Here is an 18,272-nt window from a genome sequence, read left to right as displayed (position 1 = left end):
CAAGAAAATGGCTTTAGTCAATCAAAGAAAAATAAGACAATTTTGGAGGAGTTAGATGAAAATTTTCCAAATTTAAATGTCAGAAACCACCTCCTGGAAGTATGCCTTCACAGTGAAGGAAAGGTTTTCTTCCATTTCAGCTGAGATAGCAAAATTTTAGTAAACTCTTTATTAAGAAAAGAATAAAAACAAACAAGTGTGTGCTAAAAGACAAAAAGGGAAAAAAAGAGGGTGCTAAAGACAAAAAAAGGAGGTGACGCGCCGCTTGCCTGCCAACTGTCAGAAGACAAAGAGAAGATTGCATCTGGGTCCCAATTGAATTGGGTGAGCGGCTGAGGTGAGAGGCCCTGACTAATGGATCTTCTCTTCCTGTCAAGGATCCAATTCTTGGTTCCTATTTGCCTAATTCTCTCGGTTCTCATTAAACTGTGATTTTATTGAATTTTTTAAGGCATATATTCAACCCCAGAAATGACAGAACCAATTCTACTACTCTCCAGAATAATCTTCAGCATCTAAAAGCATATTGAAGGTTATTGGTAATGCGAATTCTTCTACTGAAGCAAAACTTGACAAAACTTCCATTGAAATAATACAAGAAAGGACTCCTGATCAACAACTGGAATTCTTTCCAGCTAAAACTGTACATCCCTTTACATAATGCATAATGAAAACACAAGTGCTAGATTGCTTCACAAACTGTAGATTCGTGCTGCTAAAGCATCTAGTAGAACTCGTTCAGCAGTTTACAATGAACAAAAATGTCGATCTCTTGTAGCATAATTTTAATTAAGCCATCCTTTTGTAGAATTCTTCATCGTGTAGCTAGTCGCATCTCCTCCAAGTTCTCCATTGCGGGTAGGCAAGATATCCAGGCCAAAGGAATAAATGCAGATATAAACTGGAAGAGAATTCCCAAATGCAAGCGCGAGTAATCCCCCGACGACACTCCGATCAAAGAGGCGAGTCCGACGCCGATAACGCCGCTGAATATTGAGGACAGGCACATTGCTGAAGCGAAGAATGCAAAGAGCGAGGCCTCGCATCCAGAGGGGCATTGCTGTGAGAACAGAACAGAAAAGGGCAGGATCTTGAACTGTGCACAAGCTTCGGCCAGTGCAGAAAAACAAAGCACGTAAACTTCATTAGGTATGCCCAGCTTGGTGTTGATTTGTTTCACCAAGAAAAAGTCTGTGAGGAGGGAGAAAGCATAAAGGATCTGCATGCCAAACATCAACTTCCTCATTGGGATTCTCTTCAAGTATTTATCGTAGAAGACAGTCGCACACAGCACCATCATCTGGCCAATCACTTTGGATAGTCCGATTATCGAAGGATCAAGCTTCAGGAACTGCGTTTGAAAACAAAACATCGATCCTGAAAGAATGGGAACAATGGCAACAGAAGCTACGACCCATGAAAGAGGGTAAAAGATCCTCTCTTCATTGATTGCTGCTACGAGATTAGAGACCTTGCTGCTAAGGTTTTCTGAAATTGAACTGCGAACAATTTGATACTTTGAGCTCGACCGTGAATAAAGTGACGTCTCTCTTGTAGTCAAGGAGAGGGCCAGTTGCAAAGCAAGCAGGAAACAGAAAGTGAAAAACATCATATTTGGTTCTTGTATTTTTAGCATGATAAATCCACCAGATAAGTTCCCCAAGAGTGCTCCTGCTGCTAGAGCAATGAATGCATGAGACTGGAGCTCGCCTTCTCTTCGTGTTCTACCAAGCTCAGCGACAAGTGCATCACTGACAACTTCTGTAACTGATGCTCCGAGATTTCCGAATAAAATGCAAGTCATTTGCAAGGAAAATATTTTTCTGTTTGTAGCAAAAAGTGCCAGTGTCCCCCAAGACATAAGCTGCAAAAATGCTGCAAGAAAAATGCAATTTTTGTTTTTGAATCACAGGTAAAAATTAACCAAGCAAACGTATTCAATCAACAGAAATTTCATAGCGAAGACTGAATGACAAACTATAAACCAGGTCTCTGAGCAAAACATAGAAAGCAGATGTTGTAAATCCTTTTTCATTAACAACAGTTTAAGTGCTCTTACAATCTTCTTAGGGTACTAGTCAGTAGATTATGTACAAAAAATTTCGCAAGAATCCTACTAAACGGCTAATATGCTCTCTGGATTAGGGTATTAGTCAGTGGATTATCAGAAGTCCAGTAAAAGTTTTGGGCTTGAACTTTTTTAAGAATATAAAGAAATGCACAAATCAAGAACTCACCACCAATGGCGATGTAGGGCAGCCTACGAGCACCCCCGATATAAACAGAATCGGAGATGACCCCAAAGAGGGGCTTTGCCACCATGGGGAGGCACCCAGCGTGCTGCACCAGTTGCAGCGTGGACGGGCTCAGGTGGAGGGCATGGACCAGGTGGAAATTGAGGGCTAGCCACGGGAAGCACCTGAAGCCCTGCACCCAGTACCCGAACCCGCACAGAGCCCACACCTGCTCCTCCTCCTCACGGTGGTCGATCCTCCACGTGCGAGTCGGGGAGATCTCCCAAACACGGTGGCGCCTCCAACTCCCGCCGTGGTGCACGATTTTGGCGGTCCCTGCCCCTCGGTTGACGCTGCAGACGAGAGAAGGGAGATGCCGGAGAGATTTCCCACCCCTACAGGAGGGGAGACTGAAGGAAGAAGCATGGATTCTGGGGACGGGAGCGGCGAGACAAATCATGGCCTGGGAGAGAGGTATGATTCAGATTGGGAGATCTATCAATTGGCTGAGAGAAGGGGCGATGGCTGGCTCCATCTCCATGGTTGTCGAGAAAGGAGAGATGTTGAAGTCATACGAGAGAGCGAGATCGAGAGACAGAAGCGGATGGCTTGAATTGGTGGAGAATGGAGTTCTTTGGCGTGTAATGCAAACTGCGATGCTCCCGTGAGAAGAAGTAGAGGGATTGAACGGCTTACAGAGGAAGACGATGGGCAGCGGCCAGCGATGCCATGTCTGTCGTCACTCGGTCAATCTCTCTATTAATTGACTTACGACACGGACGGCGGCGGTGGGATTCGAAGGATCTGGAACTAGAGATGCGGATGTACCATCTGGAATTTAATAAAATAAGCCAAAATAAATCAATTCATTATTCATATTTGAAACAAAGGATTTGCCTATTTAACAGTGGATCTTTATAATTGATAATAGTCGCCGGATCATGGTGCCACATTAGAACATTCAGATTGTCATTCAGGTATCCACGATTTGATCTCCAATTACGATATATTTATAGAAATTTTCCTTCTAAATGTGGATCGCAATCAAAGGATGTTGGGCATTTGGGTTGGCCGCTGCGTGCGCTTCCCAATTTACTTTGGTGGCCGGTGAAAAACTTTCATAGGATCGGATCGATTACCCCCAAGGATTAAGTCAATGCGACTAACTGAGATTTATCATTTATCATCGTTTTTTTATATAATTGATAATAACTAAAAGGAGCCCTATAATTGTTTAACAGAAAAATACTTTAGTGAATTTAGAAGTATTTTAGCAATGGAAAAATGATAAAAATTAAAAGTCACTCTTAATTATCAAAGTCATAAAAAAATATTTTTTTTAAAAAAAATCAGAATAGTACTCCAACATATTTTAGTAATATTATTTATTCGTATTGAGATCGCCTTGTGGATGCATCACCAACCACGCAACACCAAGGTAGAAAAAGATGAGCTCCGAGATTTGTAAGCACAGCACAGTGAAAAGGAAGCTCAGGGTGTTCTCGACTCGACCACTCTCACGCTCAAGTCAGTCACTATGGAGGAAGAAAGAGAAATAGAAGAAGCGGATTTGAAGATTGTGTTCTTGCATGCCTGTGCATGGAGGTTATATAGACAAAGAGGAGAGAGAATTATACCGGATTGTCTTTAATTAAAAAGAATATTTATGCAGCGAGATTTTATCAGAGATATAACATCTGCGGATCTGGAGATGTAATATCTGCGGATCTTGTCAGAGGAGATGTAATATCTGTGGATCTTGTAATATCTACGGATCTTGTCAAAGGTGATGTAATATCTACAGATCTGGATGTAATGTAATATCTTGTCAGAGGAGATGTAATATCTCTGGAGATGATGTAATATCTGCAGATCTGGAGATGTAATATCTATGGATCTTGTCAAAGGAGATGTAATATCTGCGGATATGGAGATGTAAATGTAATATTTACAAATCTTGTCTCGATTATTACTGATAGCTGTGCAATATTAAATTGTGTCACATAACACATAACTTTTTTAGTTGTGACGATTTGGTGAGTAATAGAGAAGGATCAAACACGACTTGAGTGTAGGAGCAACGGGCTTAAGCAGACCGTGACCGCCAAATGAGATGTTGGCCAAGCAAATGAAGTGGTCGAATAGGGATTCTGGATGAGTTAGAACGTGTCCGATCAAGTTTAGTCAACCGATCAAGTCAATCGATCGGGTCTCTCTCCGCCTGTGCAACACGTGTTACATGTCCCGATAAAGATTGATCTTTGCGGTCAGGTCATAATACCCATAACATTGTTAGAATAGAATAAACTAGTTCAATTTATTTAAAAATGTTATATAAAAAATTCTTTATCATTTATTTAAAATTATTTAAATTAGATTAAAAATTAAAATTATTAGAGTGATCATTATCTACTATAATTTTATAATAACTTTAAGATATTTTAATCAACTTTAAATAATATCGATCAAGTTAATTTAAAAAATTATATAAAATATTTTATATTATTTTTTCAAGTTAAAATAAAAAATAATTTACAGTAGTTTTGATGTAGTGTGATTGCTACAGTAATAAAAAATAATATATCAACATTTTATTTTTTTTTAAATATTTTTTGGTGCAAGGTGAATTTTGTCCTAAACATAATCATTGTTCCTGATCTCCATTGTCGCCATTCTAATGCATCAACAACAACCATAGATCGACCGTACCATGGCGACCTTCGCACCAACAATGAAGTGAATGGATGTGTCATCAGTTCTGGAGCAGCAGCCTTATTCACCTCCAACATCTCGTCTCCATCTTCTCTCATTGAATGCAGGAAGAACTGCAGAGCTCCCCGGACTCAAACCCCTGTGAGCAGAATCCAGCGTTTCATACAGGAACCATTAAAGTCGACTCCTTTCTCTCATTCAATGCACTTTAGAGGAATAGAAAGACTCGCCATTTTTTGAGCTCCAGAATAAACAGGACGGACTCCCCTGGAAATTAAATCCTTATGCATTCCCTTCTCTGGAGCTGAAGCAGCTGCTCCAGAGGAGAGTGTCTCTGTATTTACTCTCGCTAATGGATCCCGTGAGATTTCTCAGTTCCAACAATGGCGCAGAGAGCTCCTCCCTCTCCTCCTATCTGTCCTTCCCCGTGAGACGAAGAGAGCCAGAGCCTTCCCTCCCTCACGGGAAATGCCTCTCCTTTTCAAACCCCCACGCTGCAGCTGCTCTTTCAAATACCCTGCAGCATCAGCGCTTCTCCAATACTCGATACAGTTTCTGCATTGTCGTCCATGGATTCCATTGTCTTCTTCTTCTTCTCTTTCTTTCTTTGGGCTCGTTGCCATGGCTTCCAAACTTACATTGTCCAGCTCCACCCACCTGACTTGGGCAGCGTCCAGAGCAAGCACCATTGGCACTTGTCCTTCTTGGAGAAAACAGTGCTCCTGGATGAGGAAGATGATGTGTCTTCTCGGCTTCTGTACTCGTATCACGCCGCCCTCGAAGGGTTCGCAGCGCAGCTCACCGACGACGAAGCGGTGGCCTTGAGGGCCTTGCCTGGAGTCGTCTCTGTTCGCCCCGATCGCCGCATCGAGCTGCACACGACCTACTCGTCAAGATTTTTAGGGTTGAACTTCGCCGCCGGCGGTGCTTGGTCGAGGTCCGGGTTCGGCCAAGGCACCATTGTTGGGGTGCTTGACACCGGAGTGTGGCCGGAGAGCCCGAGCTTCCGCGACGACGGAATGCCACCTGTGCCTGCACGGTGGAAGGGCGGCTGTGAAGTGGGGGAGCAGTTCAACGCTTCTAGTTGCAATCGGAAGCTCATCGGAGCGCGGTTCTACGCTAAGGGACACCGGATCAACTACCCGGACCAAAAGTCGGTTGCGGCGGGCGTGTCGTTGCTGGAGTACGTGTCGCCGCGGGACGCGCATGGGCACGGCACGCACACGCTATCCACAGCTGCCGGCGGGAAGGTGGCGAGTGCGAGCGTGCTCGGGGTGGGGGCGGGCGATGCGCACGGGATGGCGCCTCGCGCCCACGTGGCGGCCTACAAGGTCTGCTGGTTCAACGGGTGCTACAGCTCCGACATCCTCGCCGGCATGGACGACGCCATAAGGGACGGCGTCGATGTTCTTTCACTCTCCCTCGGCGGCTTCCCGATCCCGCTCTTCGAGGACAGCATCGCCATCGGCAGCTTCCGCGCCACCGAGAGGGGCGTCGTCGTGGTCGCCGCAGCTGGGAACAACGGCCCCGTGTCGAGCTCCGTCTCCAACGAGGCGCCGTGGATTACCACGGTTGGCGCGAGCACTCTCGACCGGCGGTTTCCGGCTTTTGTCCGCTTGGGGAACGGCAAAATGCTCTACGGCGAGTCCATGTTCCCGGGAAACCATTTTTCGAAAAGTGGCGAGGAGCTAGAGCTCGTCTTTGAGTACGGCGGGCAAACAGGGGCGGAGTTCTGCCTCAGGGGATCTCTCTCGAAGGAAAAAGTTCAGGGGAAGATGGTGGTCTGCGACCGCGGCGTCAACGGGCGGGCCGAGAAGGGCGAGGCCGTGAAAGAAGCCGGCGGTGCCGCCATGGTTCTTGCCAATTCGGAGATAAATCAGCAAGAAGACTCCGTCGACGTCCACGTGCTTCCGGCGACCTTGATCGGCTACAAAGAGTCCACGATTCTCAAGGCTTACATGAACTCCACGCGCCGGCCGGTGGCCAAGCTCGTCTACGGCGGGACGAGGATCCGGCCATCGCGTGCACCGGCAGTGGCGCTCTTCTCCTCGAGAGGGCCGAGCCTGACGAACCCCTCCGTCCTCAAGCCGGACCTCATCGCTCCGGGAGTCAACATCATCGCGGCATGGCCAAGCAACATCGGACCGTCCGGTCTACGCGAAGATCGGCGGCGGTCCAACTTCACGGTGCTGTCAGGGACGTCGATGGCGTGCCCGCACGTGGGCGGCATCGCCGCGCTGGTACGGGCGGCTCACCCGTCGTGGACCCCGGCGGCCGTCCGATCGGCGATGATGACGACCGCGGACGTGGTGGACCACCTCGGGAAGCCCATCATGGACGTGGAGGCGAAAGCGACCCTGTTCGCCATGGGCGCCGGCCACGTCAACCCTGCGCGCGCCATCTACCCGGGCCTGATCTACGACATCGAACCAGAGGATTACATTGCCCACCTCTGCTCAATCGGCTACAACCATGCCCAGGTGTTCACGATCACGCATAGGAACGTGAGCTGCGGCGAACTCCTCCGCCGGCGCAAGCACTTCAGCCTCAACTACCCCTCGATCTCTGTTTCTTTCAAAGAAGGGAGGAGGTTGCTGATGGTGCAGAGGAGGGTCACCAACGTCGGCCTCCCGAACTCGAGGTACATCGTGCAAGTTGCGCCGCCGGCCGGGGTGGCCGTGAGAGTGGCACCGGCGACTTTGACGTTTAAGGAGATCAATGAGAGCAAGAGCTACACAATCTTGATGGAGTCCATGAAGAATGAGCGAGGAAGGTATGCAGAAGGGCAGCTGGTATGGATCCATGCAAATTACAAAGTAAGAAGCCCAATTTCCGTAACTTGGGAAGGATGACGAAGAACAAGAACAACAAAATTTGATACAATTTACTGCTTTAGATTGAAATGGATTCCACTTCTTTATTACTGTATAAAGAAGAAAATTTGCACTTGTAGGCCTGTGGCAACATCCATAGATTGCCAAAGAGCCATCTTAAATCAATCATTTACATCTTAAATTTCCCTGAAAATGAACAGAGCAAGATGATCCCTAATAAACCCAACGACAAGAACAAGAGCACAATTCGCATCATCATCATCAGCTTCTTCATCTCCATCCTTAATCCATCATCTCCTCTATCTTTGTTTCCCTTTCTGGAATTGAATTGTGCAAAAGCCAACCTTGTTCGTGCATCTTCTATCTTCACCTTACTCCCAAACAACACAGAGTTGGTCACCCCCTGGACGTTGTTGTTAACGTATATGCTTACGCAGCAGCAGTGGCTTCTGACCAGCGAGGACTCGACCGGCGGGCGGTGGCGGTAATGAACTGCCATGGAAGCTCCGGTGTTCATGCTGTCGGAAGAGAAGTGATGGTCACTGCTGCACTTCATCTTCACGGCATCTCACATTGATAGGAAAAAACAGATTGCTTGCTCATAGACTTGTAAATGCACCCTTTACTACAATTGGAAGAAAAGAAGATTCCCCTGAATTGCTTGACCTTTGGATCATCTTCTTTCTAATCTTTTCTCTTTTCGATTTGTAGTGAATTGAAACGTGAAAAGAACCATGGTACTTCAGTAAGATGGAATACAAGTCATATGTAGGAGACCTACGCAGAATCCAGTCAAATGTGAACATTTACATGCAGACTTTTAAAATAATAGAACATCTTAGACAGCCTTTTTAATGATAAAACAAATATCCGTTTACTCCAAAACCACAAATAATTAATTAATTCTGATAAGGCTCGACTTATCCACCGGAAAGAGGCAGAGCAAGACGTGTCGAGCCCCTATTCGATTGCATTAGATCCTTCAGCATCTTTGCCGCAGATAACGTTGCCATGATTTGGGAGGCTTTCAGCTTCCTCCTCCTACTCCACGTGTTATCTCAACGCTGCAGCATCTCCGCAGGCAAGGTCTTCCTCATGGCGACATCCGCCGGTTTCAGTTTGGCCTCTGCTGCCTCAAGATGCGTGCCCACGACCACTGGTCTCCCCGCCACCAACTCACCCTCCCGTGTCACCTTCTCCAAGCTGAGCAGAAAGCTGGTGGTCCGCGCTGAGGAGGAGTCGGCGCCGCCACCAGCTCCTCCGGCAGAAGGCGGAGCTGTGAAGGTTGCCGCCGTCAAGGAGCCACCGCCGCCACCAATTGGCCCCAAGAGAGGTGCAAAGGTACAATATCCGATCGTTAATTACTTGCAATTCATCCAAATAATTAACACAAATAACAAAGTTCTGACATTTCTTTCTTCCTGTCTCTTCTTGGTCACTAAACATATATAATTTCAGGTGAAGATCCTCCGGAGAGAATCCTACTGGTACAATGGAGTTGGATCAGTAGTGACTGTGGACCAGGTAGATGATTAATAGTTAGTCATTATTGTGGCATAAATTTGACAGTATCTTGGAACTCAATTAATATTCAGGACCCCAAGACTCGCTATCCTGTCGTGGTTCGGTTCAACAAGGTCAATTATGCAGGCGTCTCCACCAACAATTATGCTTTGGATGAGATACAAGAAGTGTGATCATGTTTGATTCTTGAAGTCATTTGTAATGGTTAATAAGATTATCAGGAAGTATCAAGTTTGTATGATATACAATTTCTATGAAAACTCTCAGGTCTGAATTTTCTTGCAAGTTTGATCCAGTGATGCAAGATAATGGAAAATGATTTTGAATAATATTTTCTATTTTAAAGAAAATACTCTTTTTTTTTAAAGGATGATGTTCAGCCATGCTGAATAGCAGCCAATTAAAGACACAAAACTCATAGGAAACCAAGAAGCTGAAATTTGACTACACATCAGATAGTGAGCATAAGGAGAACCATTAATTGATGGAATATTAATTTGCAAATAGAGCAAAAAAAAGGGTAAATTTTTGTTTAAACATAACTATAATTTGGAGCTAAAATGGAGGATTTGTATAAGTTGGTATACAGTCATAAGCTATAGTAGCCTTTGGTGAAATTCAATTGACTTAGTGTTAAAGTTGATTGACTTATTAGAAAAGAAATCAATTAATTATATGTTTGACATCCTAAATTAGCCTCACACGGAGAGTACTTGTGAGATAATGTGATGGATACATAAGTTTAGATGACAAAAGAAGAGCACTGTGTAACATATAATTGCTCAATGTGCATATGAGGGCGAGAGCTAACTCATTATCCAATCATCTTTCTTAGCCACATCTTTTAGTAACTAGCCCAGTGACCAAGATTTGATCAAGGAATTACTAAGGTGCATGAATGGCAAAGTTCATTTAATTCATTTCTCAATCCGTGTCCTTGTGTTTAACACTGGTGCCATTTTTCCGGACAATTTTCTTTGGAAGGATACAACAGGAAATCACCAGGGCACAGTTTTCAGATTTTCTTCGGAAAACTTGACAGTTTTCTGTAGGTAAAACTAGGACAATTGGAACAAGAAAAACAACACGAATATATTCAACCTTCTTATAGTTTTTGTTGAATTTTCATAGGAGGATTGCAACAATCCAATAGCTTTAGCTTTAGTGTGATTATATTGGTTCCTTTTCTGATAGTTTGAACTTTCAGAATAAGTGATTGGCCAACTCTAACATGATAATCTTGTTGTGTGCTCGACATTCAGATATACTAGTTAATTAGTTAGGTTAATCCGAGGTGTGTTGGAGGTGGCTAGTACAATTCATATAGTGTGATAACTAGAAATCAGAAAGCTGAAATGATTAACGAATATATAGTATAATTAACCCTAACTTTTATTGGGCTTAACTATTAAACTAAAATGCTTTAGTTCAAATTAGTAATAGTTCACTCATCTAAGTCCTTAATTAACCTACAACTCTTCTTGTGGGGATTAAATTAATTAGTGTACGATTGTCTCACTCACTCATTTATGGTTGTGTTTCCATTGATCCTATATATAATCCTAAATCATGGCTAATCACAAGAACAAATGGTTGTATGTCCAAATGTCTATGTACATTTCGACATCACTTATAGTGATGCACGAAATGAGAGAACTAATTTATTTATTTATAATAGGCCTATTGGCCTTTGAATCCAAAGTAAATAACATCAATTTTCCACTAAAAATAGAGTGTCTAAGTTCGTTCGTTTGTTGGTTCTTCTTTATATTTTGAAGACCCAATTCTATCGCCATTCACCAAACTGTATGTTTAACTTCTCTCTACCAATGAAAAACCATGAAATGAGACTGATTCTGGTGCTCTTGATCTAGAGTTTCTTTGTTGCTTTTCAGCTGGGATTTTCTTTGTTGCTCTTAATCATTCACAATCTAGTGTTGTTTTGTGAGAATTTTTAGTCATTTATTCACCCCTCTCTACCAGCCGACCATTCCGATCCAACAAAATGTAAACAAAAAATTTCAACTCTTTCTACATAAAAAATGCATATATATCATTTTCAGAAGGTGAACAGAGCAAGTGAGAGGACATCATATAATATATTTAATTCAATTACCAACTTGGTTTCCATGGCCAGGCCACATGCTCTCATCAAAATGTTTGCTACCAGTGGTCTAGTTTATAAATTTTGGGGGCCTTAGTAATAATCATAGAACCCTAAGAATGAGTGGTTAACATGATTAATCATTCAAGATTGAGCAAGAAGGTTCAGTCCAAGTGCATACCGCAATCAAGTGCCATAGGTCAGGGTTGACATCATCATCAACAAAGAGGATAGTGTCTCTGCGTTAGTGGCGAGTGTGACAGGCACCAAAGTGGCTTTTGTGATCAAAGTGAACACATCAGATTACCACTGAAACATTGTGGGGGGCCTTTCTTTTAGGCATGGGCGAAGAAAGGGATAGAGTTTGGTCCATGAGTTACACATGAGCAATCCAATCTAGCTAGCTAGTTCATTAAACGATATTTTTGAGTAGAGTAACTCCATTTGAACTCTCTCTATTAAACAGGCTAGTTCATTAAACAGTATTTGATGATTTTTGGAGCTAATTGTGGTGTTGGTTCTTCAAGCAATGGAGCCAATTAATACATATAGATGGTTGCCACCAACATTGTAGCTGAAGGAGACAAGCTCTAGTTATTGTTCTTGTACTAGCAGATACATTATAACTTTCTCGTGCAGTCTTCAAAGCTCATCAATGGAGAGACAAGCAACGACGACAGAGATGGAGGTGAGCTACGTCGAAAGGAATGCTGTCTTTGGGTTTGGGAAGTATGTAGATTGTACTAAATCTAGATTATTAAAGTTATTGAGAGAATTATTAATTTTATTTCAGTTTAATAAATATATATTAAGGTTATTCTATATTCTTCAAGACTGAATATTAACAATACACCTTTATAAAGATGCTCTAAAACTCTTTTATAAATGTTAAACCCTATAGACTAATAGAAGTATTAATAACAGAATCATTCCTTAAGAAAACATTTTCTCTTTTCTCTTTTGCTAAAACTAAAACTAAATTGTATTATTATCTAGAACGATTTCCAAGATTTAGGAGGATTCTTTATATTTTATAGAACTAAAATAAAGTGAAAAATAGATGAACCCCACAAAATAAATAAATAAACAGAAAGAGAGTAGGCATTGGAAAAAGGAAATGATGGATCAAGCAAGGGAATGGTGGAGTGAACGTGTCTCTTTCGGACCACATAGCATACATAGCACGAGAAGGGGTTTCTACCTTGAGAATAAAGTGAAATGTGATAAGGATTTTTCTTTTCTTTTCTTTTCTTTTTCTTTGCTTGCTTGAGGTGATCATGGCACGTGGGACAAGGATATCAATGGAGATCCAATATATCATATTTAATTTGTCCAAGAGTTATCAACTTCATAGGAAAAGCTATAATTTACTAAATTAAAAATTAGAGATCCAATGCAATCTCATTCATTTAAGAAGAACAGGCTAAATGGAGAAAACAAAATATACCAGGGTCAAATTAGGAGTTAGCAAATTTTTGGGGTGATATTGAAATTTCAAAAATATAATATGTAGAGGTGTAGGCAAAATTATTAACAATGTTCTTAAACAACTTTCCTATTCATGGATCAACTGGAGTTGATTGATTAGGTCAACTAAATTTGGTTGAGTTAATCATCCATCCATTTGATATGATTTAAGGGGCTAAGGAGTACTTTTCAGTTTTTTTAAAATTAATTTATACATAGCTATGTACTAGATGATGTGTTTGGTATGAAATACACCTACCATACTGTTCCATCATAACAAATGACTTGATGATTGTGAAAGAAAATATAAAATTGTGGCAGTATTCACACAGACATCCAAGCTAGTCCTTCGTTTAAACTTTTGTTGGGACCAATCTTTTGTATGGTTTATTTAGATGACCAGCCACTCTTCTTGACTAAGTCTCACTTGAGGCTAGAGAATCTACACCGTAATCATCTTGGTAAAATTTCCACAGGCAAGAGAAGTGGAAATCCATCTTGGAATTTGTTCAGAAGCATGTAAACGAAAAGGCAGTGTACTTTAAAGAGTTCCACGCCATTAATCTAACAGTAAAAACTAGTCTTGTAGTTCGAGCCCAAGGCACAGCTTGCACAAAAGTATTAAAATCGCTCTTTTCTGGAGTTCGGCAGCTAGTGGATCTCAATGTGAGATTGAAAGCTTAGACGTCTCGTGTCGACCGCCAGTTTGGTTGCTTGCTCTTCCCTTCGTCTTTGCTCTTCCTCTTCAATCCTTCTTCTCAAAGGTGCCTCCTTTTTGATGCTCGGGGAGGAGTAGATGGGGCCAAGTGCGGGGCAGGCGATGTGGAGGCGTGGGCGAATGCTTACAGGACGGAAATAGATTGAATCAGGCGGATTCGTTGCATAAGGGTCGAAGAAGGCGGAAGAAGCGAAGAAAAAGAAACAAAAAAAAAAAAACACACCGGAGAGCTCTCTCTTTTTCGCGTGAAAACTTCCCAAGTTGTTTTTGTATCTTTTGTGAATTTTGCCCTTTATCGCGTCTCTTTCGCCCGGGAATTTGACTGGATTTTGTTGGATTCCAGTTGATTTGTCTCGTCTTGTTTGAAAGCTATCGTTTTGCTGAAAATGTTAGATTTCTTGGCAGAAAGATGAGGGCTTTGGTGCCGTAACTGAGGCTTCAAATTTACAGATTGCAGTCTTGGGCAATTATCTCGACCGCTGTGGTAGAGAAAGCGATTTGGGACGCGTAAATGTGGACGTTGTAATTGGGAAATTGCTGGCGTCTTTCACGAGAATTCAGTAAAAGCGGAGGTTGATTCCTAATTTATTGGGCCACTTGTGGGACTTCTACAGTTCAATTCTGGTTGTGAGAATATCACTCACATGTTTGGTATGCTTTGACTCGTGACTGCAAGCTTTTGTAAGATTTTCTGTTTGAGATCAAAGTTAGGGAGGTGCAGTTGTGGAACCTTGATTTTCCTGATTGCTCGTTCAGATCACTGATCGGATTCGTTGCCAAAGAAAGTTTAGTTTGACATAAAAACAGCCTTCTTCATCTTGAAGAAATCGACAAGTTCTAGCTCGGTCTGCTCGTTGATGAGATGAGATTGCATGTACAAGTTGCAGAATTCAGGCTCCGCAACTACGAAGGTATGCATGCCGTTTTGTTGCTTTTCACTTTTATAGTTTCTCTCATGATTTTGTTTATGTCAGGAAAATGAGGATTTACTATAATTGAAGTGGAGAAGGTGATTAAAAGCTTGTGTTTTTTCTTGGTTCTCTGAGGTTTCACTTCCATCATCATCAGCTCTTTAGTCTTATAATTTGATTGCTAAGATGCCAGAGACTTCGATGTTCGGACGAGGTTTTGCTCCTATGATACTCAAGTTTCTAGTGTTACTGGTTTTCATTTTCACTGTTATTACTGAAGGAGTAAATGTAGAAGGACAATATCTGTTGGAACTAAAAAGCAAGATTGGGGATTCACTAAACCACCTTGATAGTTGGGACCCTAGTGATCTCACTTCTTGTGGATGGAAGGGTGTGAATTGCAGTTCCGACGACAATCAGGTAGTTGTTGCCCTTGATCTCAGTTCCATGAATCTATGAGGAACCATCTCACCCAGCGTTGGTGGACTAGTTCACCTAACCTATCTTGATGTTTCATTCAACGAGTTGTCAGGAGCAATCCCCAGGGAAATCAGCAATTGCACCAAATTAGAGGTTTTGTTGCTGAATAATAATAATTTTGAAGGTGAAATCCCTCGGGAGATAGGTGCCCTTTCCTCATTGTTGAAATGCAATTTGTGTAATAACAAGCTCCATGGCTCTCTGCCTGACTCAATTGGAGACCTTTCATCACTTGTTGAGCTTGTGGCCTACAGCAACAACCTTACAGGTCAGTTGCCACGTTCCATGAGCAACCTCAAGGACCTAACCATATTTCGAGCAGGGCAAAATCTGATATCGGGAAGCATTCCGGCTGAGATAGGTGAATGCCAGAACTTGAAAGTACTTGGACTTGCCCAGAACCAGCTTGGTGGTGAGATTCCCAAAGAGCTTGGGAGGTTGAGGAACATGACCGATCTGATTCTTTGGGACAATGAGCTTTCTGGGATCATCCCCAAGGAGATTGGAAACTGCAGTAGCCTTGTGATACTTGCACTGTACCAGAATAATCTAGCAGGCAGCATACCCTCAGAGATCGGAAACCTTAAGAACTTGGAGTACCTGTATTTGTACAGAAATTCATTAAACAGGACAATTCCGAAAATGATTGGGGATCTCACACAGGCAAAAGAAATAGATTTCTCGGAGAATGCTTTGACAGGAGAAATACCATCTGAATTTAGTAAACTTAAGAGTTTGCAGTTGCTTTACTTGTTTCAGAATATGCTTACTGGTAGAATCCCACCTGAACTGAGTGGGTTAAAGAATTTGAAGAAGCTTGATCTCTCCATCAACTCTCTCACTGGTCAGATTCCTCTTGGGTTGCAGTATCTTCCTGATCTTATCCAATTGCAACTCTTTGATAATAGACTTTCGGGTATGATTCCTCAGCAGCTTGGCTTATACAGCCCACTTTGGGTGGTTGATTTTTCAGATAACAACCTCACCGGACAGATACCGAGGCATCTTTGCAGACACTCAAATCTTATGTTGTTGAACTTTCGTTCGAACATGTTGTCTGGGAACATTCCTAGTGGAGTTACTAGCTGTAAATCCTTGGTGCAGCTTCGTCTTGGTAACAACCGACTCACAGGAAGCTTTCCGTCTGATTTATGCAGTCTGGCTAATCTTACTACCATTGAGTTAGATGAGAACAGATTCAGTGGTCCCATTCCATCAGAGATAGGGCGATGCAAAGCTTTGCAGTGGCTCAACCTTCCTAACAACTTCTTCGCCCATGACTTGCCGGGGGAGATAGGCAACATGTCACAGTTGGTAGTGTTCAACATTTCATCCAATCTGATCGGAGGAAGCATACCTGTGGAGATTTTTAACTGCAAGATGCTTCAGAGACTTGACCTCAGCCAGAATCGATTTAGTGGAACAGTACCAAATGAAATTGGAAACCTCCTTCAGTTGGAACGGCTGATACTTTCTGATAATAGATTATCGGGGGAAATACCGTCCATCGTAGGGGAACTCTCTCATCTGACAGAGCTGCAGATAGGTGGAAATGATTTTGTTGGTGAAATACCAAAGGCATTGGGAGGGCTTTCAACTCTACAAATTGCAATGAATCTTAGCTACAATAATCTCTCAGGAAGCATACCAGAAGAACTGGGCAATCTTGCTATGTTGGTGTTTCTTCTACTGAATGATAACCACTTAACTGGTGAAATCCCGTCCACATTTGCCAATCTATCGAGCTTATTTGAACTAAATGTTTCGTATAACGATCTCACAGGACCTATTCCTCCTATTCCATTGTTTCAAAATATGGATACTAGTAGCTTTATTGGTAACAAAGGCCTTTGTGGTAGACCTCTTGTTCAATGTGGTTTGTCTACATCTGCATCTGCTTCAGACAAAACTAGTGCATCCTTGGGGAGGATAATTGCAATAGTTGCAGCTGCCATCGGAGGAATCTCTCTTTTTCTTATTGCTCTAATTTTATATACCTTGAGAAGGCCTCTCGAGACAGTAGCCCCATTGCACGGCAAGCAATTGAGTACTACGGCTTCCAGTACATACATGTCTCCAAAAGAAAGTTTTACCTTCGATCAGCTAGTTGCAGCCACAAACAATTTTGATCCGAGCTATGTAATTGGGCAAGGTGCCTGTGGAACAGTCTACAGGGCCGTCATGCAATCGGGGTTGACAGTCGCCGTGAAAAAGCTTGCATCTAACAGAGAGGGTAACAATTCAGAGAACAGCTTTCAGGCAGAGATTTTGACTCTTGGAAAGATTAGGCATAGAAACATTGTGAAACTATATGGTTTCTTTTTTCATCAGGGTTCCAACTTTCTTCTTTATGAATACATGCAAAGAGGCAGCCTCGGCGAATTGCTTCACAAGCAATCTTCTTCTCTTGACTGGGACACCCGATACACGATTGCTATTGGTGCTGCTGAGGGGCTTTCATACTTGCACCATGATTGCAAACCCCGAATCATTCATCGGGATATCAAGTCGAACAACATTTTACTTGATGACAACTTTGAAGCTCATGTTGGAGACTTTGGATTGGCAAAGATAATTGACATGCCACAGTCTAAGTCAATGTCTGCTGTTGCTGGATCGTATGGTTATATAGCACCTGGTAAGTCACATTGACAAGCAATGTTCTTTGTTTACTTCCTGCTTGTTTACCTATTTTGTGATTCATCTTCTCAAGTCTTGAAGTTGTATTCATCTATCCGAGCCTCACATAAAACCCTTTTTGCCAGAATACGCATATACAATGAAAGTGACCGAGAAATGCGACACTTACAGCTATGGAGTTGTCCTACTGGAGTTATTGACTGGAAGAACTGCTGTGCAACCCTTGGACCAAGGAGGTGACCTTGTTACATGGGTATGGACTTACATAAGAAACAATTCTTTGAATTCTGGAATACTTGATTCTCGACTGGATTTGCAAGATAGATTGGTGGTCGACCACATGATTCTGGTTATGAAAATTGCTTTGTTATGTACAAATACATCACCGCTGGATCGACCAGCGATGCGGGAAGTCGTTTTAATGTTAGTTGAATCCAGAGAGAGGGCTGAGAGCTTGGCATCCTCTACTGTTTCTGATCTTTCAACAAAGGAGCAAACTCTGTAATGTATTTATCCTATGCATTCATTAATATGATATAATTCCATTTCTTTGGATTGTTCTCTTTAACATAGTTCCTTGCACTTGCATGTTAACTAATGTTTTCCCCACATGAAGAACTGTCAAAATAGTAGTTGAGTGGATAATAA

The 18,272-nt window shown here is 42.5% G+C and overlaps 3 protein-coding genes and 1 pseudogene across 3 annotated transcripts; 3 read left to right on the top strand and 1 right to left on the bottom strand.

Moving 5' to 3' along the window:
* Positions 1-558: 558 nt before the first annotated feature.
* LOC141838005 (putative folate-biopterin transporter 8, chloroplastic) lies at positions 559-2,938 on the bottom strand. The gene is made up of 2 exons (XM_074725379.1): positions 2,238-2,938; positions 559-1,875 (listed from the first exon to the last, which is right to left on the bottom strand). Exons 1-2 carry the CDS (start codon positions 2,692-2,694, stop codon positions 815-817), a joined length of 1,518 nt encoding a protein of 505 aa, XP_074581480.1. The 5' UTR covers positions 2,695-2,938; the 3' UTR covers positions 559-814.
* Positions 2,939-5,298: 2,360 nt separating this feature from the next.
* On the top strand, positions 5,299-7,803 carry LOC141837692 (subtilisin-like protease SBT1.2). The gene is given in 2 exon segments (XM_074725061.1): positions 5,299-5,502; positions 5,504-7,803. Coding segments are annotated over 2 exon segments (2,499 nt in total). The 3' UTR covers positions 7,799-7,803.
* Positions 7,804-8,811: 1,008 nt separating this feature from the next.
* On the top strand, positions 8,812-9,589 carry LOC141841214 (uncharacterized). The gene is made up of 3 exons (XM_074729351.1): positions 8,812-9,121; positions 9,239-9,304; positions 9,376-9,589. The coding sequence occupies exons 1-3, from the start codon at positions 8,876-8,878 to the stop codon at positions 9,475-9,477; spliced, it is 414 nt and encodes a 137-aa protein (XP_074585452.1). The 5' UTR covers positions 8,812-8,875; the 3' UTR covers positions 9,478-9,589.
* Positions 9,590-13,567: 3,978 nt separating this feature from the next.
* Positions 13,568-18,221, top strand: LOC141837897 (uncharacterized; annotated as a pseudogene).
* The last annotated feature ends 51 nt before the right edge of the window (positions 18,222-18,272 follow it).

The sequence above is a fragment of the Curcuma longa genome, chromosome 11, assembly GCF_044706935.1.
Source record: "Curcuma longa cultivar G26 ecotype Majalengka, Jawa Barat chromosome 11, ITB_CL_G26_1.1, whole genome shotgun sequence".
NCBI lineage: Eukaryota > Viridiplantae > Streptophyta > Magnoliopsida > Zingiberales > Zingiberaceae > Curcuma > Curcuma longa.
The sequence above is the reverse complement of the archived record's forward strand: the minus strand, read 5'-3'. Positions and strand labels throughout refer to the sequence as shown.